The sequence below is a fragment of the Limulus polyphemus genome, unplaced genomic scaffold (genome assembly GCF_000517525.1).
Source record: "Limulus polyphemus unplaced genomic scaffold, Limulus_polyphemus-2.1.2 Scaffold11, whole genome shotgun sequence".
Lineage (NCBI taxonomy): Eukaryota > Metazoa > Arthropoda > Merostomata > Xiphosura > Limulidae > Limulus > Limulus polyphemus.
In genome coordinates, this window is record NW_013665621.1 from 622001 (window position 1) to 647652 (window position 25652).

Genomic DNA, 25652 nt, shown 5'->3' on the forward strand with positions numbered 1-25652 from the left:
AATTTACGGAAAATTAACTAACGACCAGAGACGTAACAACACTTTAAAATTCAAGATCTAAGATGTTTGACTTTCCAACTTCGCATTATAGTCATGTTGGTCTTCAATAACTGCTGAAAGTAATGTAGAAGAAAACATGCTATAAGTTTTTGTAAAAGTTGTCTGCTACATAACTAAATAAACAATTCAATTTACAGTACATGTTTTGTATTGTGGGTCAGATTTAAGTAAATTCAAATAAATTAGAAAGTAATAAACATAATAACCTGAAACCCAACATCACCTTGTTTATATATTTGATATAATAGTTAATAGATGAGGTCGTGTCGGTCGTTCACTGCACGCAGATTAATCTGGTTTGGAAGCTAACATTTGTTCTGTAAACTATTTGAACAATAATTCTTTGTTGTGTTAGTGTTCACTTTGAACTCAAGTATAGAGCCTTTTATTTAAAGTTCATACCATTAACCCACATGCTTCTCAGCACCTCCACTTCAGAAATCAAAACGAAACCTTTGGCCTCTAATTTTGAAGTGTATGAGTGTTGAAAAGCAGGGTATTTTTTCATGATATTGAGTTGATACAACGCGGGGGGGGGGGGAATCTCGTGGTTTCAATGGTTGACATACTTGTTTACTTTATAAAATAACGGTGCTTTTGCATTAGATTTTATCACTTATTTATCGTTTCATTTCTTTTTTTGCAAACCGAGCCTTTATTTGGTTTCACAACAGAAGTTTTAAACTTCTAAATTATCATCTTATTTGTTGAGACGTTTCAGTGAGAGTACTTGAACAATTTTAATCACGAGATAATATTTCACAAAGATAAAATTTTAATTTTTTAAATGGTAGCTCGAAAGTGTTTCACATTTAAAAAATTTCAACAAAACTAAACTTTAGGTGAATACTGGTACAGTCACTTAAATGTCATGACATCATAAGAGGAGCAGGAGGGTTATACGCGTACAACATACACAGAACAAATTCAATAGCCTTAGCCACCCCCACGTCTGTTCAAGGTACTTAGACAATGTTAAATGTCTTCGTCACGCCTTAAATCTCCTTTATCAACAGATCTCCACCCATGCTACCCCCATCAGAGATCCAACAAGCGTATATGACATTTTTTTTTTCTTTGGATTACTTGATATTGTCATAGAAGCACAAGAACTCGAAATATCCTGTTGATAAGCGGATAAAATTTGGTCATTAAACATAAAGTACCAGCTCATGACTACTAGTTTATGTTTTCAGTTGACGTCATTAAGCTTGAGGCTTAGGTTTTGAAGAAAGCTTTAAAAGAATTAAATAATTAGATGATCCTTACGAGTGCTTATCCTCATTCAAGGTAATTTAGATAACTTATAAATTAAAATGTGGCAAGTCTACTGTCTACTTTTTTTTTGGAAATTGTGTAATTATGTTTCTTCTTTTTTTTTTTTCAGAATGATTCATTGCATGCGCGTACACGCACTAAGCAATGTAGTTCTAGTATAATGTAAGCCACGTGGATAGGGGGTTGTTTCATAAAGACAAAAAAACCTTATCAAAATGTTATTTGTTAAAGCACCATCCTTTCGGCATATAGGACATAAAATCGTCACATAAAATGCCAGTATCAAGCAAACAGAGTACATTAACATCAAGCAAACAGAGTACGTTAATATCAAGCAAACAGAGTACATTAACATCAAGCAAACAGAGTACATTAATATCAAGCAAACAAGAGTACATTAGTAACAGTGGACAAGATATTACTAAACTTACAAGAAAAACACTTCCGAGAAAGACTGTCAGAACTATGTCCTAGAAATGACATCATCATATTTTAAGGTGTTACAAAAACCGGATACAGCGCTTTGAACGTTGATACTGGTGCTTTCCACACTCCACAAGGTAATGTTTCCCAACTCCTTAAGTAGTAAGAACTTGGTTACCACAAGCGTAACAAAGCACTTTATTTTAGTAGTGGAAGGACCAAGTAAAGCTGAGTATCAAATGTAATTATAAGAAGATTGACTAAGTCAGCTTCAAGGATGTGACTTGATTTGGAGATAAAATATGTTATGTAGGCATTTGCGATTATAAAACTAAATGTTTGTAAAAACCTTCAAATTAACAATCTTACACATAAGCTGGCATAGAACATTTCTAACAATAGCTTTAAGGATTTTATAATCAAAACTCAGTGTTTGTAAAAACCTTCAAATTAACAATCGTACACATAAGCTGGCATAGAACATTTCTAACAATATCTTTAAGGTTTTTTATAATCAAAACTAAATGTTTGTAAAAACCTTCAAACTAACAATCTTACACATAAGCTGGCATAGAACATTTCTAACAATACCTTTAAGGTTTTTTATAATCAAAACTAAATGTTTGTAAAAACCTTCAAATTAACAATCTTACACATAAGCTGGCATAGAACATTTCTAACAATACCTTTAAGGTTTTTTATAATCAAAACTCAATGTTTTTAAGCATGAAAATATGTGATGATTACACGTTTTATGATTTATTTGTGACATACTGGAACGAGTGAATCAATTGCAACCTGATTTCATGATGTGTGGTAAGATGAAACGATTAGATAATAATAATTATAGTAATAATAATATTAGAGTAATAATTGGTTGGGAATTTTATGATGAAAAATGAATTACTGGCATTTAAAAAAAAAGGGCTGTTTTCGTATGTCCTTGATACAATCGTGCAAACAGAAGGACCGTACGTATCCCAAAGAAAAATTCATAACGATTCGCCTCTATATAAATGACAAGTTAAAGTAACGTAAATATAATTTCTATCTGAAGATGTTCGTTCCATTTCCAAGTATTAATAGGGTGTCGTGAAGAAAACCATTTCTACAAATTTACATATACTTTGATTATCTCACTCAAGGCCTAATTTTATCGTCTTTAATTCCAGAAATGAAAGGAAAAACAAAGCAAGCTTGTTCGAGTAATGAGAAATTTTGTCTACCTTCATGATTTCTTGCTTATATAGTGGTGGCTTATATAGCTTTTGGCCGGGCATGGCCAGGTGGTTAAGGAGCTCGACTTGCAGTCTGCGGGTCGCGGGTTCGAATCCCAGTCCCACCAAACATGCTCGCCCTTTCAGCCGTGGGGGCGTTATAATGTGACGGTCAATCCCACTATTCGTTGGTAAAAGATTAGCCCCAGAGTTGGCGGTGGGTGGTAATGACTATCTGCCTTCCCTCTAGTCTTACACTGCTAAATTAGGGACGGCTAGCGCAGATAGCCCTCGTGTAGCTTTGCGCGAAATTCAAAACAAACATTAGCTTTTTTATCAAAACTAGATTTTAATGTAAGAATTCTTTAAGGGAAACATGATATGCTTTGAAAATGAGTTAGACCGTGATAAAAACTTTCTGGAATAGATGTTGGTTTTTTTTTATGATTCTGAATAAGAGGCTAAGTTTTATCAGACGCTAAGAAACTGTATTTATCCATGTTCTCAGAAATTAAACACTTTTAACTTTTACTTCATTACTAATGGTCTAAAACTTTGACATTCATAATCAAAGATTCCGTGCTTTTTGTTTTTCATATCAATATAGCATATTTACCTCACCTTTTCTGTACTGTCTCATTCTGTAACCCGTCTATAGTTCATAACTTCTTTATTTGTTTGTTTGTTTTTGAATTTCGTGCAAAGCTACACGAGGGCTATCTGCGCTAGCCGTCCCTAATTTAGCAGTGCAAGACTAGCGGGAAAACAGCTAGTCATCAACACCCACCGCCAACTCTTGGGCTAATCTTTTACCAACGAATAGTGGGATTGACCGTCACATTATAACGCACCCACGACTGAAAGGGCAAGCATGCTTGGTGTGACGGGGATTCGAACCCGCGAAATTGCGAGTCGAGCGCCATAACCACCTGGCCATGCATAAAATGAATCTTTTTTTTTCTACTCAATTTCGCACAGTTTGATGTAAACTTCTCACAGAAACTGTTCAGGAACTCCTTGTTATTAATTTGATAGTTCGGTTCTTTATTCATCGAAATGGTTGTCATCGATGTCATTTCTTTATAGAACCAGAATGAACTCCACCTTCCAGATGCCACTTTCCCATATATTCTTGGACACTCTGCAGACGCGCTCACTTATATCCCCCTCCCATCTACTTCTTTCTGTAAGTATAGACAGATTCTGTGTCTGCAACTTTGGCTTGTTATGGTTTGTCTACTGGCGGTGTTTTATTTGTTTGCCCAAATAATAAAAGTTTGCATTTATAGTTATGACTGATATATTTAATGAAGCATATATAATATTCTGAATTAACCCAACAAACTTGTCTTGTTGAATATGAAGTCAATGCCAAATCGTGTTTTGTACACAGTAAATGCTTTTTATTACATTCCAAAGAAAAATATCTGGAGGAAAATTATCATTTTGTTACTCCAGCAGTAACTCCTAAAGAAACGTTTGAGACCAACAGAAACTTCACGAGACTGTGTTGATATATGTTTCTTACCCCCAGTGGCACAGTGGTATGTCTGCGGACTTACATCACTAGAAACCGGCTTTCGATACCCGTGGTGGGCAGAGCACAGATAGCCTATTGTGTAACTCTGTGCTTAAACTACAAATAGATAATAATAAATATATATTTCTTTCAATGCTACATCTTTGTAAGAAAAACAAACTATGCAAAGTTTTATATAAACCATGTAGAAACTGGAATTACCCGTAAATAAACATTGCATTTAAATTATTGCAATGAGGTTTAAATAAATATATTTTTTTTAATTCAACAGATTGTTTTCAAAATGATTCATAGTTGCTTAGGAAATAAGATACAACAACAAGCTTCTAATAAAGAAAACCCCTCCAAGTTCAATACCGACTTATATAAATGCCAAAATAATGTTGCTTGAGTTTTCTGGATTGAAATTTCGTTGCTTATGGCAACGATGACCAAGGAAGTGAAACTTCGTTACATAATGTTCTCCAGTTGCACTCCAAATTATCTATTATAAAGTTGTAAAGAAGATAGAATAAGCCAGTAAATCACTGATGTCGTGTTGACGTGTTTTACATACTTTTGTAAGGCCGAAAGTCATTTTAAAGCCATCGAAGAAGAGTGGCACTGAGTCAGAGAAGAGCACAATTTAAGGTAGAAGAACACCAAAGAGTCATCAGAAATAAGTGGATTTAAAAACCAGAGAACACTTAACAGCCACAAGAGAAAAGTGGAACTGAAGGCAAAAGATCATCACACAGCCAATCAAAGAAAAGTGGAACTGAAAGTTGAAGAAGATTTTAAAGGCATTTAAAAAGATCGTAGTGAAGTGAAGGTGGAATAACGCCATAGAGCCATCTGAAAAGAGTGGAACTGAAAACTGAAGAATACTTTTAAACATTCAGAAAGATTTGTTTGTTTTTGAATATCGCACAAAGCTACACGAGGGCTATCTGCGCTAGCCGTCCCTAATTTAGCAGTGCAAGACTAGAGGGAAGTCATCACCACCCACCGCCAACTCTTAGACTACTCTTTTACCAACGAATAGTGGGATTGACCCTCACTTTATAACGCCCTTACGGCTGAAAGGGCGAGCATCTTTGGTGGGACGGGGATTCGAACCCGCGACCCTCAAATTGAGAGTCGAGCGCCCTAACCACCTGACCATGCCGGGCCGTTCAGAAAGGAGTCTAATTGAATTGACATTATTTTCTCTACTTTCTCTTACCCCCTCCCCCCATGGCACAGCGGCATGTCTGTGGACTTATAACGCTAGAAACCGGGTTTCGATACCCGTGGTGGGCAGAGCACAGATGGCCCATTGTGTAACTTTGTGCTTAACTTCAAACAAACTACTTTCTTTCAAATACCGCAGTTTAAGATGGAGCACATGAGACGCTGTTAGAGAATAATGTTTTTGGTTCAGAACGACAATTTAAGGTTATTCACCAGAGGAATGAATAGTTCTTTTTTTGTTTTTCCCGTTACAGAACTTACATCTGGTGTAGGCCCGGCATGGCCAGGTGGTTAGGGCGCAAGACTAGCAATCAGAGGGTCGCGGGTTCGAATCCCAGTCACACCAAACATGCTCGCCCTTTCAGCTGTGGGGGCGTTATAATGTGACGGTCAATCCCACTATTCGTTGGTAAAAGAGTAGCCCAAGAGTTGGCGGTGGGTGGTGATGACTAGCTGCCTTCCCACTGCTAAATTAGGGACGGCTAGCGCAGATAACCCTCGTGTAGCTTTGCGCGAAATTCACAAACAAACAAACATCTGGTGTATTGTATTGTTTTCAGTGACTCTTTCTTCTCTGTTGCTATTAAGTTTTGTGAAGTTTTATTCTGTAATCACGTTAAATGGCTATCATTACAAAGAAAAAGTTTTATTTACTTAAAATTACATTAATTAAAACATAATTAATTGACATAATTATTTTCCAACAAGTAAAATCAGGTAACATTACTCAAGTGCAGAAAACCAAAAAAAAAGAAAAAAAACCAATATGAATTCGATGACGAGGAACCCACTTTGAGACTGATAGTGCTTGGAGACGGTTTGGGTTTTATAATTAGCGAATAATGATTTTCTATATGAACACTTTAAGGAAAATGATATTGAAATCAATAATCTTAGCAAGACAAAGAACACCTAAAAACTGCTTTAGGATATGAGGATTAAGGCCCTAAAGTGCGGAAATAGGTTGCGAATCAATAACCCTAGGATTCACAGTCGAGATTCGCTAATCATTAGGCCACGCCTGGCCCCCTGCGAAAACGAATTTTAAAGATGATGTTCATATAATTTGTTTTTGAGAAGAAGCTGTGCTTTATGTATTTCGCTTAAAGATGAGCATACACGAGGAAACATGTATCGAGACACAACGTTTTCTCGAGTCTTTTCGTGCTTCTAGAAAGAAAAAAGCATGTATCACGAACTAGACCTGGCTTGTACTTTGAGAAACAAGGAAACCTTTTGCCTTTAGCCAATCAGGAGAAACGCTGTAGGGGTGAGCGCTTCATATGATTTTTCAACATGTCAACTTCAACGGAAGATGGAATGCTTTAGAATTCTTCTACAGTTAACAATTTCATTTAAAAGTACGCTTATGTTTCCTTAACATTTTTGAAGAAATATCTATGAAGAGGAAGTATTTTCTAGAAGCATGTTTTCTCGTGTATTCTAGCTTTAAGTGTGTATATATATACAGACATTCGTATACATGTTGTATGTTGTGTGGCAACAAAAATAATAGAATATTAGGATACATTTCACGCTATGGATGCAATGATTTAAAAGATGATATAGCAGTAAGTGTTAGTTTTCCGAAGATAAAATAAAATGAATAATTCAGGTGAAAAGTTTACGTTAGTGAGGCAGCGTGGGTGTAAATGGGTGAGACGTTGCTATAGCAACCGAGAATGCCAAAATATTGGAATATCGAATGCACTTACTGTATAACGTAATCCATAACGAAGTGGAAATGATAAATGTTATATAGTATCTTTCCCAAGGACTGATTCAGATTTACTGATAACATAAAAGTAGAAAAACAAATACTGAGGTCATCAGTATTCGTTGCAACGTATGATGAACTTACATTTGTAAATAATTTAGAAGCAGTTTTGTGAGTCGTCAAGCCATGCTGTTTAAAACATATTAAACTGCCTGTCTGTAACGAAAGTTTTATTAACTACTTGTCTTGTATCTTTAACCAACTACGTAACTTGTTGAATAACAATCTTGACCCTGTTCGGGAGAAAAACAATCGTTATATTGTACAAACTAATGAAGTGCACATTTTGTCCGTTCCATTTTGAAACTTAACAAGTGAGGGTGATCAGTTATACTACGTACTCTTGAGAGATTATGTAAAATAAAATAGAACATCAGAAGTGTAAAACCCTACATAGATGAGATAAAGCAGACTATATATAGTGGTGCGAGATGTCGAATAATATTTCTAAGTGTATGTCCAAGCGAAACTAGAATGAAGAAGTGCATGGAATGACACGGTCAGTTATTTGATACTTGGAACTCCGCGAAGCACGCCATTCTTAACACGTGATACCATAAAAAATTAAAAAAAAAGAGTTGACCCACTTGAAAGCTTCTAAACATTAATCTTTACAACACGGCTTGTATAACTTGATGACCTATGACTAGAGTGCATTCCAATAGTTTAATTGGTTAAGCTGGAAAAATTTGATATCCACAATCGGTGAACAACTTTAAAGAAAAAACAGTAAATCTCTTATAATTTGAAAGTTCAGCGTTGCACACTTCCTAGAAGAGTTGAGTGATTAGGCCCGTCTGTCTTAGTGTGTACATGTGAACACAGAAATTTTCGAAGCTCCGTAAAAAAATATTATTCTACTATTAAGTGTTTTTGAGACTGTGTGAATAAGGACTATAAAACCGTGTATAATTCATAAAAACTAAATTCAACGACACTTTTTGGAATTCTATTAAAGAATCTTAATATATACATGAATGACGTAGCGATTAAAATTTCTGGGGATCGTTGCCTAATATTATTAAATTACAAGTAAAGAAATGGAACAAAAATCAGATTAAGCGCAATATATTGAAGTTTCAAATTCAGTTAAAAGTTATTAACATTGAATGTCGGAAAGAAATATTTTCAAACTAATATTAGATACAGTCATCAAATTGTATAATATAAATGTGATGTTCTAATGTCACTGCTGATTTGCAGTTGAACTAAGATGTCTGCGAAACGATTTTGCTTCCACGTGTGTTAAATACGAAAAGAGGGATGCACTTTACGACCAAATGCACCCTTATTACATAGCGCCTTGGTTCGTTATTTTGGATAACTTTATCGTAACGTGTCAGTCCCTGCCGATGCTATTTGCACAAATATCTCGTAAATAAACGTTACGGTTTCATTTCGTGAAGTTTTTTTCGCTTGTTTTTCGAAATGTATGCTATAAAGCAGGAATGTACATTAGGCTTGAACTAGACCTCCCATGGTCGATGTAATCGTAGGCCCTCTAAATTTCATAAACTCTTCCTTGTTTCATCGCTTGTTGATGAATTCACATCCTTGCACAAGTTCTGGTGAAATGATGCATTGTGAAAATGTTTTCTTTAGCAACTTTCTTTGGCAGTTTGTTTTAATTTTAGTAATTTCTATCTGTTTTAAATGTTAAGAATCGGGGCTTAATGCTTATACTAGTTTCTGCCAAGTAAGGCTTAATTTCTTTGATGCTATTCAACTGTGTTCTGTTTGAATACAAGTAATCTTTTCCCAGAATATTTAATCCTGTAAGACTAAAAGCATTTTACACGGTCATATTTTTCTAAAATTATTGTTACAAAGACCTTCAAATAACACAGGCCTGTGATGGTTTTATTGTCTTGAAATTTTTACAGCTAATTCCTGTATGCTGAATCCGAAAATGATATTAAATTTTCTCCATCACGTACAGATTTTGCACAAAAACGTTATATGTACTTTTACATAAGTGAATCATTTTCGTTGAAATTGGGTCACATTTCGTTATGCTTCAAATGTTTACAATCGTTGGCTATAGATTTCTCTAAACCAATCACGACGTGAGAGTCTTATCGATCGTTCTAGAACCTACGAGAAACACAAATGATAATAATAAATGTTCATTGTGGTAAACGAAATAGTAATTTCATCTAAGTAAGAGTTTTTTTCCTTCCCGATTTGTAAAAAATCCTCACGCGATAGAAAAAAAATGAATATTATTTTCGAAATCTGCGTAGCTGAATTACGGAAAATCCGTTATTAAAACCAAAACAACTTTTATGAAGTTTAAATTCTCAGGCCTGTGTTATTGATTAGACCCTGTACTGTGTTTCTTAAAATGATTTTAGTGATTGAAGAGTTTCATAATAACTTTTAGTAAAAATTGACCTGTAAAGACTCACCAAAGATATGAAATTTAGTTGATGAGTTTTGTATTTTTACTTAGTTTTCAGCTATGAAAGCTGAGGCGTGTATACTTCATGAAATACGCTGATTATGAAGACTTTCCACACTTTTAAAACTACTGAATGAAATAATACATAGATAATGAAGCATTAAAATAGATATTAACAACTCTTTGTTAAAAAATTAATACAAGTTTCTGGTTTCCTTATATATAACACATTTTCTGGTTTTATTATATAGCCAGTTGACATGACAATGTTCTTAAAATTCATTTGTATGTGTTTGTTATTTCCTCCACTAGAAAATAGGTTGTCTTAAAAATTTCAAAAACCGTTGTATTTAGTTCCCTTCTGGGTTTATAGTATACGTTAATCTAAAAAAAAAAAAGTAGCAGGTATTGCAATGTAAACAGGTAATTTACCATAATATTCTCATGCAATCACATTTTGAATTGCAAAAAAAAAAAAATATTTTGTATAATAGATACGAAACATTGGCGGCAGAATACACTTGAATTTGTGGGGGGGCACCAATGTTTAAGAACATCTTTATTTGCTGTGTTGAATTCAAAACTGAAACATCGACTTTCTATGATAGTTGTACACAAGTATTCTCCATTCAAAGGGCACTTCGCTACCGGGTCAAAATTGAGGGAAGCACGTGCCATCCGTGCCCCCATCGGTTTCACCTACTATGGTATGAGACTAACATCATTCGAAGTGGCTGCTTGAAAAACAGCAACAACAACGAGAACAAAACACACGCAACCAGGTCCACAGCGTTTCAGAACAGTGACTGTGACCAGTCAACTGACAGGTGTTTACAGTAGTGTTCCGTTCTCTATTTTCAGAAATTATGGAAGTTATGGCACTTTTTTACTTTGAATGCGTATTGCCGAAAAATAGTCTAACTCATGTGAAGCATTTATAATAAAAATGCTGCCTTTACTCTACAAGTTCCGTATGTTAAAAATGTTGAGTAAACAGTTTTCAATTAAAGATGTTAAAACTAATCAGACTAGCCTTGACATATTGTATGTACATTATTTCAAAACCATTTGTATCCACTTACGAAACGCTTTATACGACAGCCACTAATACTGAAATTTAACCCTTCGTACGTGGAATTCGAACCATAAACAACATTTATTGCACCAATCAACGATTGAGTGCTCGGAAGAAAACCAAAATATTATACTTCCGCGCACGATAGAGTATATGCATACATTCCAACAATGCACGCATACACAAGTCTTTGCGCATAAACACACACACATACAAACTCAGAAGGGGGAGGGGGTCGTCGCCTTAAAGCCTCGTTTTTAATGAGTAATGAATGGTGTTAGCAACAGCTGTAGCCTTTGTTAGCACACACACACTTGTCATCATCCACTAGTACATAACTGATCGTCATTTCCTATTAGCTTTAATCGTACTGAGATTTTGAAGTTTGTCTTTCCTTGCTCACAGCTTGGATCTATGGGCTGGCAAAGGCAATTTCTGAATGTTGTTTGTCTCATACCACTCGCCATGTTTAGCCCTATTAAAAAATTAGATTTTTCCTCAAAGAATCCGAACGATGCTAGAATTGCAACATCATCTAAAATACAATAAAGCAAGCATTCGCGACTTTCTTAAGATTACTAGTGAGTTAAGACGGTTCATACAAATCCGAACTTTCTTCGTGATTTGGAACGACACAGTCCCATCAAAAAACGTTCTTAAAGTTGCTTGCAAACCCAGACTTGCAGGCAATAAGCACCGATATTTAGTGAAACCCGTACAGTTTTCTCAACTTCATCACTCAGAGTAACAATTAGAATCTTGCATTCAGGCCCAGTGATCTTCAATTTTTTTCGTCATATCATCAACAAAGAATATGGGAGGGAGAAAACAGATTACAATGTCTCAGGTACACTTACCCACCAATTCTGCATTCACTAACTTTCTTCTTTGCGGGTCTAGGATTCTTCCTTTTTTTTCCTCGTGAAGTCTTGTCTCTGGCAGACTTTTTCCTTTATGAACATCATGCAGCATAAGATTCATATGGAAATTGTTTTGGTTACGGACTCATTCCTAGCTGGGGGTGTTCTGTTAATTAAAACACTTTTCGTAATATAGTTTTTATTTATTAATATACAGCCCAAACTGGCAAAATTACTTTTCTAAAGAAAAAGTAGTCAACATGTACCCCATGCCGTGAATTTCGATACTTTGACTACTCTCTCTCTTTATCTCTATCGCAGATCGCGAGATCGAAACTGTGTGTCCAACATGCTCGTCATTTTAGCCATGGGGACGTTAAAATGCGACGGTCAATTCCACTATTTGTTAGCAAAGAGTAGCCCAAGAGTTGGCAGTGGGTGCTGCTGGCGGGTTGTTTTCCTTCTGATCAGCAGCTCAACATTTGGAACGGCTGCAGATAGACTTAGTAGTTTTGCCTTAAATAAACTCTCGAAATGTATATCTAGACTGCACAAACAATTAAAATCTGAATTTGTAATAAAAAAACGTATCAGTATTATAAAATAGTGTAAACCACCTCCTCACAGTCCATTTTTATGTAAATCAAGTAGCCAAGAAACTGTCCTTACATGAGTTATCAAAGGACATCAAACTTATTCAGCCAAGACCTCATATTACTCGTACGCTGAAATTCATTATGCGAAAGTTTACATAAAGTAGGAATAATTATAACAATGATTAATTTGGTATGCATAAATTATGCTAATGACATAAATTTCACCTTCAAATTTTGAGGCAATGTGGAAAGGTAGTCCACTCTACTGGGAGCGTTTACTAATTCGTATCTTCACCTCACGCAGCCCCTCGTCATGAGGTGACGAAAAAATGCTTCGAGCCTAGTAACCAGTGGCATCGGTTTAATTTCAAGCCCAAAGCTATAGAATGGGCTAACTTCTCTGTACCTAGTACAGGTATCGAGTCTTGATTTTTAACGTCTTAAGCCCTCAAGCTTATTGCCGAACCAGAAAGTGAGTTGCAATTTAAGCTTCGTTCATTTTATCACTTACTTCTTCTTGTTTTATTGTCAGAATTTTCACACAAAAGTAAACTAGGAATATCTGCGTATAGCCATTCCCAATTGTGAAGTGATGGACTAGACTGTAATTATCTAGTCAACAGCACATTCCACCATCTTTTGGGCTACTCTTGTCTGACCGAATAGTGGGATTTGAACGTCACTTTTATAGCATACATACATACGGTCCCAAAAGCGCAGAGCGCTATTTTGCAGCAACGGAACGCGAACCATGAAATATCTATCTAGCCATTATTTCAAGATATTGGTAATAAGAGGTCCGAGCACGTATCGGACTGGGGATCCGAGGTGTGGTACTACCAAACGTGCTTCATGCTTTCAGCTGTGGGTGCGTTATAGTGCTAATACTGCTATTCGATCAAGAGTAGACGCTCCAAGTAGCGGGTAGTTCCGAATGACTGCTTTCCCTCTGGTCTGCATTTCACAGTTATGGACAGCTATGTCTAAATCATAGAGGTATCTGGTCGTTTAGTCTATTGTTTACATAAAATATCGTTCAGCCGAATAAATAAAAACAAACAAACGATACTACTGCTACATTAACGTACCAAGATACAAAAACTCATTGCTGTTTCCAAAGTCAGGTATAGTGTAACGCTTCGTTAGTCCGTTGTGTGTACCATATACGTTTTGTACTATGCGAAGTCTACATTTTTATCGACCCTGACACAAAAGAAAGCCTTGTCCTTACCTGTTATCTTAGTGGAAACATTAATAACGAATGTTATCGCTGACAGTCATTTGACCTCGACTCGCAGTATTCTTAGCGTGGGAGTAGATATTCGAAATGATGGACGGATCTCATTATCTATACTACATTGCAGAAAATTCCATATTAAATACAGAAATGTATGCCCCTCTTTAATTCAGTATAGAAAAGAGGGAGTTGTTGTTTTTTTTTGCAACGATTTCGTTATCAAACCATGCAGAAAGTGTGCTGGTCACTGTTACACGTTTCTCATCTGACGTGAAAAACGTCCATGTATGTTATATCTTTCTCTTGTTCTTTTACGTGTTATCTTTTTATGATCATCTATTATTTAGACAGAGCTTTACACATGTGTTCGTGCTGTAAAAATTGACTTTAAAATACTAAAGAGGTTGGCCTCGATTCACGGAATTCAGTGCGTGGGTGTGGATGCTTTTAAAGATGAAGAAACGATCTCATTATCCATACCACGCAGCATGAGGGTTAAAAGTAAATTTTTAATACATGATTCTGTCCAGGATATCTTAAAGGAACCAAGGCAGCTATATTCGTTTTTATTACAGTGGCCAGACAGAGCAGAAAATAACGAGTTCAGTAACACAAATTGTAAAAATGATATAGTTTTGGTTTTTTTGAATTTCGCGCAAAGCTACACGAGGACTATCTGCGCTAGTCTTCTATAATTTAGCAGTGAATAACTAGAGGGAAGGCAGCTAGTCATCACCACCCACCGCCAACATTTGGGCTACTCTTTTACCAACGAATAGTGCGATTGACCGTCACATTATAACGTCCCCACGGCTGAACGGGTGAGCATGTTTGGTGGGAGGGGGGATTCGAACCCGTGACCCGCAGATTGCGAGTCGAGCGCCCAAAATGATATGGAGAGGGAATTATCTTTAGCAAAACAGAAATAAATTACACTTGAAGGAATGTATGTGAGGTAGTTGTTTAAAGTTTGATTCTCATGTACAACATCATGAAATTGATGTAATCAACCAAGCCTAGAACACGTAGTAGCTGTCAGTTGCAAGACGATTTTCACGTTTCTTGGCCTTGGGCAGGAGGGTAAATGGTATTCTGTGTGACGTGTGTGAGACTCTGACGCTGTACAGATAAGTTCATATGAATAAGATTTATCGAACAGCACGAGACTTTCTCAACGGAAGGTCGCCATGAGTGAGGCCCCTGCTTTGTTGAGAGTGAATGGTGCACGCGCCTATAGACAGGAAAAAAAAAGTAGGCCGAATGAGTCACGTTTTTAAGATACGCACATATGATAACTATTGATATGAACGTGTGTTTTTTTTCTTTCTGCAAATAGGCTGATTTACTACTACATAGCAATACACATCGTTAGTCCTTCTCAAGCCCATTACCTACATTTAATGGCTTGGATAATTTTATTCTTGCGCTGACACCAATAACTAATTTGTTTGAGTCATTCATACTCAAGATTATTATAACCATTAAACGATAACGCTTTTAAAGGCTTGTCGAGGACTGTATCATATTTACGTCATGTGGTACTTTTCCTACACAAAGTAAAACAATAAATATTTATGGACATCTTTCTCAATCTCGGGACTTTATTCATTAGTATGATGACAATATACAGGGTGGTCCAAAAGTAATAAAACTCTGACGCATAATTAGGGTATTGTATTTATTTACTTATTTGCGTATTTGCAATCATCACAGGAACGGTAACGGAAGAAATTTCCACGATGAAATACACCTCTTTGGATTGATTTATTCTCGCCTTATTTGGGTGTGGGTTATATGGATAGAGATGGCTGTCAAGAAACATTAATTTTGCGCGTGTTCTCGTGTCCTAGTACAGCGCTGCTATGTATAAGAAAGGTGAAACTGATTTTGGTATTCAGAAGAAATGGTGTTAAACGTCGTATACATGATTGGAAACAGTATTGTTGTTTTTACATATTTTTCTGTTGTCTAAGTTTCTGATGGGTAGGTATTACGTTTTTCAACGAATACCTATTTATATTATTCCCTGAGACGTAAGTATAAGAGAGGAATGCACGGGTGGATCTTACATTGTTTTACTTTTTTTTTAAATAGCAGTGTCTGGAAAATTAACATTAATTAAAAATTGATATATATATTGTTACGACAGCGGGGGTCACGTGACGCTAGTAGAACGTCATATTCTCGAACGTTCACGTCCCTTCCTGAAGTCTCGAGAGGTTACTAGATATGCGGTATTCTTGTATATATATAAGACCGGTAAGAAGTGACGGCAACAATGTAAGGTAATGTAATGTGTAATGAACTGCAGACAGAGATAGATACGGACAGTTGAGTCCGGCTCGTGAGACGTTCGTTGTGAATTATAACTTTTGTTATAGCGCGACTGTGGAAATTAAGTGTATTGCAAAGTTGTATTCAGAAATAATAAACCAGTTTTATTTGAGAAAGAACTTGTATCGGTAAAGATTCATCGGAAAGAAATTATACGGGAAACAACCAACGACCAGAGACGTAACAATATGTACGATTTGATGTGATATTACTAAAGATTTGGCAAAAAGCCAGCAACTTGTTTTACAACACGTATCTGTAATGTATAGTCTCGGCGAATTTAGCGTTGAAAGAAAATTTCAACTTATGATTTAGTAACCCGCTTTGTTTCATCCTGAGCATAATATATTAGATCTTTTAACATATATGTGGCCGATAGCTTTTAAATGTATATTTTAAAACGCTTGTTTTCATGGTACGGTATACTTACTAACTCTTCAGAAACTAACGTCAAATTAACGTTGTCCTTTATTATATAGTAATTAGTAAAATGAATAACATCATATACAATGAAGAGTTGACGTATTCAGTTGTAAACGTAGCTTTGTCTGATCGTTATTTGATATTCAGCTTTAACGTTTCTCATAAATGCTATTTCCGTGACATGTTTAGTTAACAGCTAATATCCCTGTTGAGCAACTTTATATTGAAGTAAGTATAAACTCTTAACTGAATGTCACTCAGAAAATTTATTCCAAGTCATTCGCGTAGAAATGGTTGTTCATTTATTACATTTCGCACAAAGTTATACGAGGACTATCTGCGCTAGCCGTCCCCAATTTTTATGGGATAGACTGGAGGGAAGGCAGTTAGTCAACGCCTCCCACCACCAACTTCTTGGGATTGACCAACACATTTTAACGCTCCCAAGCGTGTGTGTCATGCGACGGGTTTCGATCCCACGACCCGCAAGTCGAGCGTCCTAACCACAAGGCCATGTCAGGCCTTCGCAGAAAGTGAAATTTTGGATTTTAAACTTAATGGTTGGAGTCAAAATTAGCTTATTATGGTTTCGAGGATTCATTTGGAGGCGTGTAGAACTTTATGCTTTTATCTTGATGATATTTTCGAGTTGAAATACTAGAAACATCTTTCCATTCTACCTGATTTTCATCAGTCAGTGATCACCTGGTGTTTTTTATAGTAATGTATTAATTTCCATTGGCTTGTTAAACGTGCCGGAACATGTAATTTCAGGTGTATCTCAGTCAGGGTCGGATTAAGAGAAATAGATAAATGGGTGCAATTTTCCTAAATACCCTGATCGACAAGACCCCCCGCTAAGAGAAAAATAAAAATTAGAAACTGGATGTCTCTTTGAAAATGTATGCTTGAAACCAGAACAACAACTTTTTTGGTCGTTTCTTATAAATCTCTTGTGAGGCTTGCTCTAGGTTCCAGTAAGTATTTTGGCACAGTTAGTTTCATTTTGGTTTCGAAAGCTCGGTCAGTTGATGACGACTGGTTCCAGACATATTCTATATGTTTAAGAGCTATGGTCTGATGAATTAATTCCAAGATATTGTTATTAACACCTTAAGGATATGGGGTTAAGATATGTGGTCTGATGGAGAAATTCCAAGATGTTGTTTCTAACACCTTAAGATTTGTTAATATCTGTGGTCTGATGGAGTAATTCCACGATATTGTTACTAACACCTTAATATTTGTTAAGATCTGTGGTCTGATGGAGTAATTCCAAGATATTGTTTCTAACACCTTAAGATTTGTTAATATCTGTGGTCTGATGGAGTAATTCCAAGATATTGTTACCAACACCTTAAGATTTGTTAAGATCTGTGGTCTGATGGAGTAATTCCAAGATATTGTTACTAACACCTTAAGATTTGTTAAGATCTGTGGTCTGATGGAGTAATTCCAAGATATTGTTTCTAACACCTTAAGATTTGTTAAGATCTGTGGTCTGATGGAGTAATTCCAAGATATTGTTATTGACACCTTCAGATGAGGTATAAGTTATATGTATTTTGAGAAGAGAGTATTACCTTGCAACACTGCTTTGGTCTTTTAATATTTCTTGATATCTATGGACATTTAGACGTGTAGATAGGCCTCACGTTCAAGACACTGAATGAAACCCGTACCACAGTTCATTGCAGGTACCGTATGTTCGCTTATGACCTCACTGAATACAGAGAAGTCAGGGTTAATGTGTTACAAATGTTACTTCTGGCATTTTTTGAGATTTCTGATAAGTGAACATTTGTCATATTCCAACATCAGTTTCGGCTGACCTTAACGTATTTTCGAAGTTGCACTACCAAACAGATAGCGCGTGACTAAGCATTGCGATTAATTCACGTGCCACTTTTTTTATACTTCCAGCAGCTTATAGTCTATTTTCTCTCGATTTTATATAATTAATAACGTTTTGAAATCTTGCATATACTTCACAATACTAATCTACCTATCTTGAATGTCTGTATGTATTTTTATTTATCGAATATCCATATAGAACCTGTTGAGTAGACATTTTCAAGTGTTCAAAGGAAGAGTGCTATACGCATGCGTATAGTTTTTTAACCACGAGCGTGGATGTAGGAAATACAGCCATCATACAATTGAAGACATAAAATACCCGCGCTACGCGGGATCAAAGGCCCCCTCGCAATTCTGAGCACGTGTGTCAAATTTAGTCCCGCTGGTTTAGGAGTGGGGATATGAACACATTTTCAATCATAGCGCAATCGGCATTCCGAGAGGAACCAGAAACACAAAATCCGATGACAGATTCGGCTTCAGCGGCCCTGAAAACTTACTCCTAAACCAATAACATGTCTGGGTGACCTTTTGGGCGCACTTACACCCTTTGGTAATGGGGAGGCTACGCCATATGGATAACACTCCGAGTCCGCATGGTAAATTTGGTCTCGATAGGGAGAAGTTCGCGAACAAACAAACCAATTCACAAACGCATAAGCACACGGCAAATTAATATGAGGTGCAGACGTTAGTTGTTGTTTTTGTATATTGTATGTAAAATTTTGCAGCAAAAATATACTATATAAGTAAAGCACGAGAGAAGAGATTGAATTATTTTATATGAATAATACATTCATATGTATTAGTTTTAAATGACCACGTTGTAGATTAGCTAATGTTATCCTAAATAAACAAAGAACTTAATATATTCAACATTTTCATACTGTGAGGTGCTTTAGTTGCCATTCTTAAATATTTCAGAATGAAACTTGATTGTAGAAAATATCGTTTATATTTATAGGGTTGATTGTTTGTTTATTTGAAGTTAAGCACAAAGCTACACAATGGGCTGTCTGTGCTCTGTCCACCATAGGTATTGAAACCCGGTTTCCAGCGTTGTAAGTCCGCATACATGCCGCTGTGCCACTGTGGGGCATAAAGGGTTGAATATATCAACGAGGACTGTGCGATAAAGTTATAAAAAACTCTCGAGGACCATTCTCTTTTCTGATTCAAATACAGATCTTATCAGGGGCCATTTTCTTTTCTGATTCAAATACAGATCTTATCAAGGGCCATTCTCTTTTCTGATTCAAATATAGATCTTATCAGGGGCCATTATCTTTTCTGATTCAAATACAGATCTTATCAGGGGCCACTCTCTTTTCTGACTCAAATACAGATCTTATCAGGAACCATTCTCTTTTCTGATTCAAATATTAATCTTATCAGAGGCCATTCTCTTTTCTGACTCAAATACAGATCTTATCAGGGGCCATTCTCTTTTCTGACTCAAATACAGATCTTATCAGGGACCATTCTCTTTTCTGATTCAAATATTAATCTTATCAGAGGCCATTCTCTTTTCTGACTCAAATACAGATCTTATCAGGGGCCATTCTCTTCTCTTACTCAAATACAGATTTTATCAGGGGCCATTCTCTTTTCTGACTCAAATACAGATCTTATCAGGGGCCATTTTATTTTCTGACTCAAATACAGATCTTATCAGGGGCCATTCTCTTTTCTGATTCAAATACAAATCTTATCACTCCATAAGTATTTAAATGAATAACACAATATCGATGATTCAACTTACCAAATACTATTAAACAACCAGGGGAGAAGGTGGGGGGAGGGGAGCGTGCCCTGCAAGCGGCCAGTTATGAAATAGTTGTATAAACGGTTACATCATATACGTAACTATAAGTCCCCGTTGTTTCATCTTTTCGATACTATTTTCTTTGGTATGAATGCTTTATTGTTTTGTACCAATATGTAAGACACACACACACACACATATATATTCCTGCTGCGTTAGCTTGTAAAGGTTCTATGGCTTTTTTTTTCTATGTTTTTTGTTTGGATCTTTTGTCTTGTGTGGTTGGGTAGAAGGGCGAAAACCAGAGCGGGTAGAGAGTTCACTTCTGATAATCCCTATTTTCCGAGATGTAGAGTGGACGTATTTTCTATACTGTCTTGAATGTTTTATGATCATTACATTCTCATATTTCAAAAATATCTACATACCCACAAATCTGCTCCAACACTCACGTGTACTGTTCTCCTTTCATTTCTTTCACAATTCTTCTTGAACTGAACAGCTCATTGTTCTAAACAGTTGAGATGTCGTGTGTTTTTAAAGAGATCTGTTCAGTATGTAGATTGAAGAACACTGATAAAGAAAGACACGTTGTGTACCTTTATCTTGTTTAAATAAAATCCTTGAACCGAAAACATTAAATAATATTTAGCTGTTACACGTCAGTTTTATGCTACACAATTTTTCACAAGTTTTACCTAAAATTCCTAATTAATTCATACTAGTAAATTTTGTTTTGAAGATGTCAGTGGCGAGCAGAGTGAAGACCGGTCAAGATGGCTGGAAAGCAGAAGAAAGCAGGAGTACAACATCAGAGGTATTTAGAGAGACTTATTCAATTAAAAATATGGCTAAAATGTTGCATATAAATAAAAAGTGGTAGTTTTTAATATATATTTACGAAAATCAATCGAGCTTAGGATTAGACTAAAAATATGTTTGTCATGATGCGTATGAAATAGGTGGAAGATTGGGGACTATTTTTGAGAATTACAAAATCATAATCATATTTAGTTCTGAAGGAAAATTTTTTAAAGCATGTCTTATCTTATAATATTATAATGAATATTTTGTGTTGACGTTTATTTCTTTGAGTTCTCGCAGTCCAATGTGTCAAATTTTATTGTAGGTTAAACATTTGTGTAGAACGTGATTGTTTCTAGTATGGAAAACATAATTTTAGACCTCGTACGCCCTTACAACCCCCCTTTGTCCCCCAGCGCTAAAAACCGGGTTTCGATACCCGTGGTGGGCAGAGCACAGATAGCCCGTTGTGTAGCTTTGTGCTCAACTTCAAACAAACAAACAAACAAAGCACCACAGCGGTATGTCTGCGGATTTACAACGCTAAAAACCGGGTTTCGATACCCGTGGTGGGCAGAGCACAGATAGCCCATTGTGTAGCTTTGTGCTTAACTTCAAACAAAACAAAACAAATACTTTTCCCCGGTGGCTCGGCGGTAAACTCGAGAGCTTACTTACAACGCTAAAATTAGGGGTTTAATCCATACGGCTGCCATGGTAGAAATCGCAGCCGTGCGCTTGATAATAAACAAAAATGTTCACCACTTATATAAAATAGTTACGATAAATTTCTAGATTTCCCAGAACAGCAACCATTTTAAACTAGTCGTTAGAAGTATATAAGTCACAAAGGTATAGTCATCCGTGATCTCCAAACTTCATTACATGCTCAAAATTGTAGTTGAAAGCTTTTAGTGTAATCATACGTTTGCACGACAATAAAATAGCGCGAGAAACTTCGCAGATATTTATGTAAACTTTAGTCTTGCGATTAATGATGAAAGTTTAGGAGTGTGTGAAAAATGTGGAGCTTAATAGCTTAAAATCTGTTTTAAAGAGAAATAGATACTCATAAAATTTCTTAAAATTACACGAGCCATTTTTTTAATCTCTTCTTTTTTTTTCAGTAATACTCGATTCACTTAACATGTAAGAACATGGCTTACTTTTTAGTTATACACCCACCTTTAGCCTTCTTAATTACTAAAGAATGCTTGATGTTGGCCAGCTTTGCAGTTAGCTCAAGTACCGAGTTTTTCATAAGGTTGTTAATCAAAATAAGTAACGTATCATTTCACATCGGTTAAAAGCCTATATTGTACCAGTTGAAGAAAGTAATTTGAACACTATCATATGCGATCAGTCGAACTAGGTCGATACATGAGATGAGTAGTGATTAATTAATGTTAGTATTCCACTTAGTATCCCATGGAATCACGACAAAATCACTACCCGTTCCGGAATGAAGAAGACTAACTGTTGATTGGTCAGTTCTTCTGAATTATGAGCAAGCTATTTAAGAAAATAATATACGGTGTTAAGAGAAATAGATAATATAGTGTTAAACAATCCTTACCCTAGTACTGATGTGGTATGACATTAATAAAATTTGATGAAAAATTACACTTGAACAAATTAACCCAGTTCACACCATAAAAGTCCAATTCAAATGATGTCTCAACACCGGCTATGTCTGTCGTAACCCAGCCCACCAGAAGAAGTCCTGGTATTAAGTGAAAGGCCTCGTCGGCACGAAATGTAATAGATATAGTGTGGTTGGCATGTTATTGTGCAACATTCTTTAATTTCACTCATAAAAACGTGGCATTTGATTGGGGAAACATTTTATTATAATATCTAACGCAACATTTAAAGATTTATTACGCATTTTCTAAAAACAACAACAACAAAAACAAGCGAAATATTTAGTCCTATATATATATATTCATTGTCTAAAGTAATCCAAGCTTTCGATCTCAACAACTTTACATCATAAAAAATTATTTGTTGTGAACGCAAACATAAAGATTTTAGCAAATGATTTTGATCGATAGAAAATTTACTAATATAACTTTTTTGAAGACTCTAAACCACGGAAAATAATACTTCTGGATACCTTATTATTTCATAAAATAATAATAATGATCAATATTATTCCTCTTTAAACGATAACAAACCTGCAAAGCATAAAAATATTGTTGGTATGAAATAATATTTGTTTAAAAACTAAATTTTATTTATGAAAAGTCTCCCGGTAGGTCAGCAGTAAGTTTACGTGAATCCGGGATTCGATTCCCAACATTGGACAGAGTGAGTATAACCCATTGTGTATATTTGCACTAAAAATAACAACACCGTCAATGTATTTGTTGAAATTTTCTGTTTTCCGATGTTGAGACCATTTAATTACTCTCAACCCCCAAAGTGGACATTATTTCCTCATTTCAGATTTTTTTTCCCCCTTATTCTGCGTTGAAATTATGTTGATAAATTAGAAAGTAGTGCTGAAGCGTTTGTTTTGGGTTTATAAGCCATATAAGTTACATTTCTCTTAATAGGTTTTGATTAAGAAGCTTTAGCTTGGACTGAATAAAAATGGAGACAGTTTCTTGAGGGATTTACTTAAATTATTCATATAATATCAGTTAAAAAGAATAGTTAAAAGTAAGGTATTTATCAAAGTATGGTAGTGAATTATAACTTAGTGTCTTCTTCATGAAATTTGGGAAGGAGGGGGGCGTTGCACCAGATTCGTCTGGGTTGTGACTTCAAATCCCACTTGAAAATGTCTGGTCCTTTGGCTGTACATCGTTTCATAATTATTTATCGTAAAGTTTCATAGCCCTATGCAGTCCTATACGTTCTATTCTGTGAGAAAACAGTAAATGTGTTCTCTGGCTATACATCGTTTAACAATCTAGGGTTATTACTATTTCCCTTCAGAAAAACTTCTTATGTATAGCTCCAACCATAAGCTTATCTGTGGCAGTATTGCTTTGTTGACTTTTAAGGAAACTGTTTGGAACCAAATATATAGGTAAATAAACATGTCGCCCGTGGCGCTTGCATTATCATAAGTTCTTATAAAGTGAAATTAATACTTTGTATATAATACTGCCTACCTCTGTACATAAATGTTACCTAGTTGAAATGTCTTAGTATTTATATATCGTTAAGAAGAATTTGAGCTTTAAATTACAAAACAAAATATGTAACCTGCTGCACATTTTCACATTCTTATAAGCATTTATACGTTAAATGTAAGATTCTTAAAAGACTATATACATTTCATGTGCTTTTTAAACAAAGAACAAACAATATTTTAAGTTCTCGTTTTTTTTCAGAAAACGTCCACGTCCGTGGCTACGCATAAGAGGAATTTCATTTCTGAGTTACATTCGACATTCTGTTTTCAGCTTTTGTAAAATATTTCACATTTCTACGTTTCGATAATAATTTACAACACCCTTGTAGCAGTAGGTACTGATAGCTGGCTGCCTTTGCTTTGGTCAGTAGTTCAAATTTGGGGGCCTCTGACCTCGTCGTTTAGCTCATGTGAGCAAAAACTGCCGTTCACTTTGAAAATACCAATTGTTTTTATGATGCGATTTTGTTATAGTTAAGTATGATAAAGTAATATGCAATTAAGATAATACATTTAGTTTGTTTAAATGACTACTAACTCCAAAAAGTGTCATGTTATACATCGAACTCACTTGCAAGTGAAATTCACTGCATCACTCCCTAAAATGTCGATGTAATGTAAAACTGTAGTCGTGTGTTACAGGCTTGGGTTATCTTTATTAATCATAGCATTCACTTTGCGAATTAGAGCGTTGTTGTCTCGAATTTGGATAAGATGTGTTTGGGAGCTTATTGCAGTCCTAAACGCTCTGATGTGCCAAGTTTTCTGCTCTTATCGAGAACATTGAACAATATTACGCGCGTATACCATGAGAAGTAACGCGAGAGACAAATTTTACAAGAAAAGTATTCTAAAAGAAAGTCATAACTAATGGTTGTTGTGCAAGAATAATGGGTGATAGTGGAAAAGAAGTGACAGATTAAATGTCAGGCACGAGGTTTAACTTCTCTCATATGTTTGTTAATAAATGTGAGATGCCTGACTTAAAATTATAAATTTGCTGTTCGAATCCTGCGGTGGGCACAGCTTAGACACCAACAACAACACAAACAATAGTGTTTATAATTCTGCTATTCTTATAACAAGAACTAGGAGACAATCTAAATGATTGTTTGTTTGTTTTGCTAAGTAGCAAATAAATAACTCTGTTCCATATGATGTTTTTAGAAAACAGAGCGTTTATAGTAACGAAAGTCTATATATTTTTTATCGATGCTATGCTATTCATCTCTCGCCTTCGAACAGATTTTGTATCATTAAAGGGGAATGTATCATTTCCAGATTAGTATTGAAGCATTTATTAAACAGATTTTACTACTTTGTTAATGCATTGACAAGTTGACTTTTACTGAAAGACGTCGGGTTTTATACTTTCTAGGTTACGTTTTTGTGTTAATGTAAGTTATTCAGTAGTAATCCACCACTGTTCCAGTGCTCCAAACTTAGTTGACGATTATTTTCAAAAAGCTATCGTACACTTGTGTGGATCAGATAATCAATCAACTTGAAGAATACTTAATTTAACCCTAAAATTACCAGCACAGATTTCTCTAAATTATTTATCCACCAACGTTCTTGTGGGTCTATAATTTTTTTTTTTTTTTTGGTTACAGTAGTTTACTAATTAACCGTTTTGGGTCATACAGAA

General features: G+C 35.5%; 1 protein-coding gene across 4 annotated transcripts in view; it reads left to right on the forward strand.

Moving 5' to 3' along the window:
• LOC106478722 (laminin subunit beta-1-like) overlaps nt 1-25652 on the forward strand; it is a 127009-nt gene that overhangs the window by 17408 nt on the left and 83949 nt on the right. For all 4 annotated transcript variants that reach the window (XM_013939286.2, XM_022382243.1, XM_022382235.1 and 1 more), the window contains exon 2: nt 20798-20872. In XM_013939286.2, the coding sequence (XP_013794740.1) occupies nt 20798-20872 (75 nt within the window). The remainder of the gene's footprint in view (nt 1-20797; nt 20873-25652) is intronic.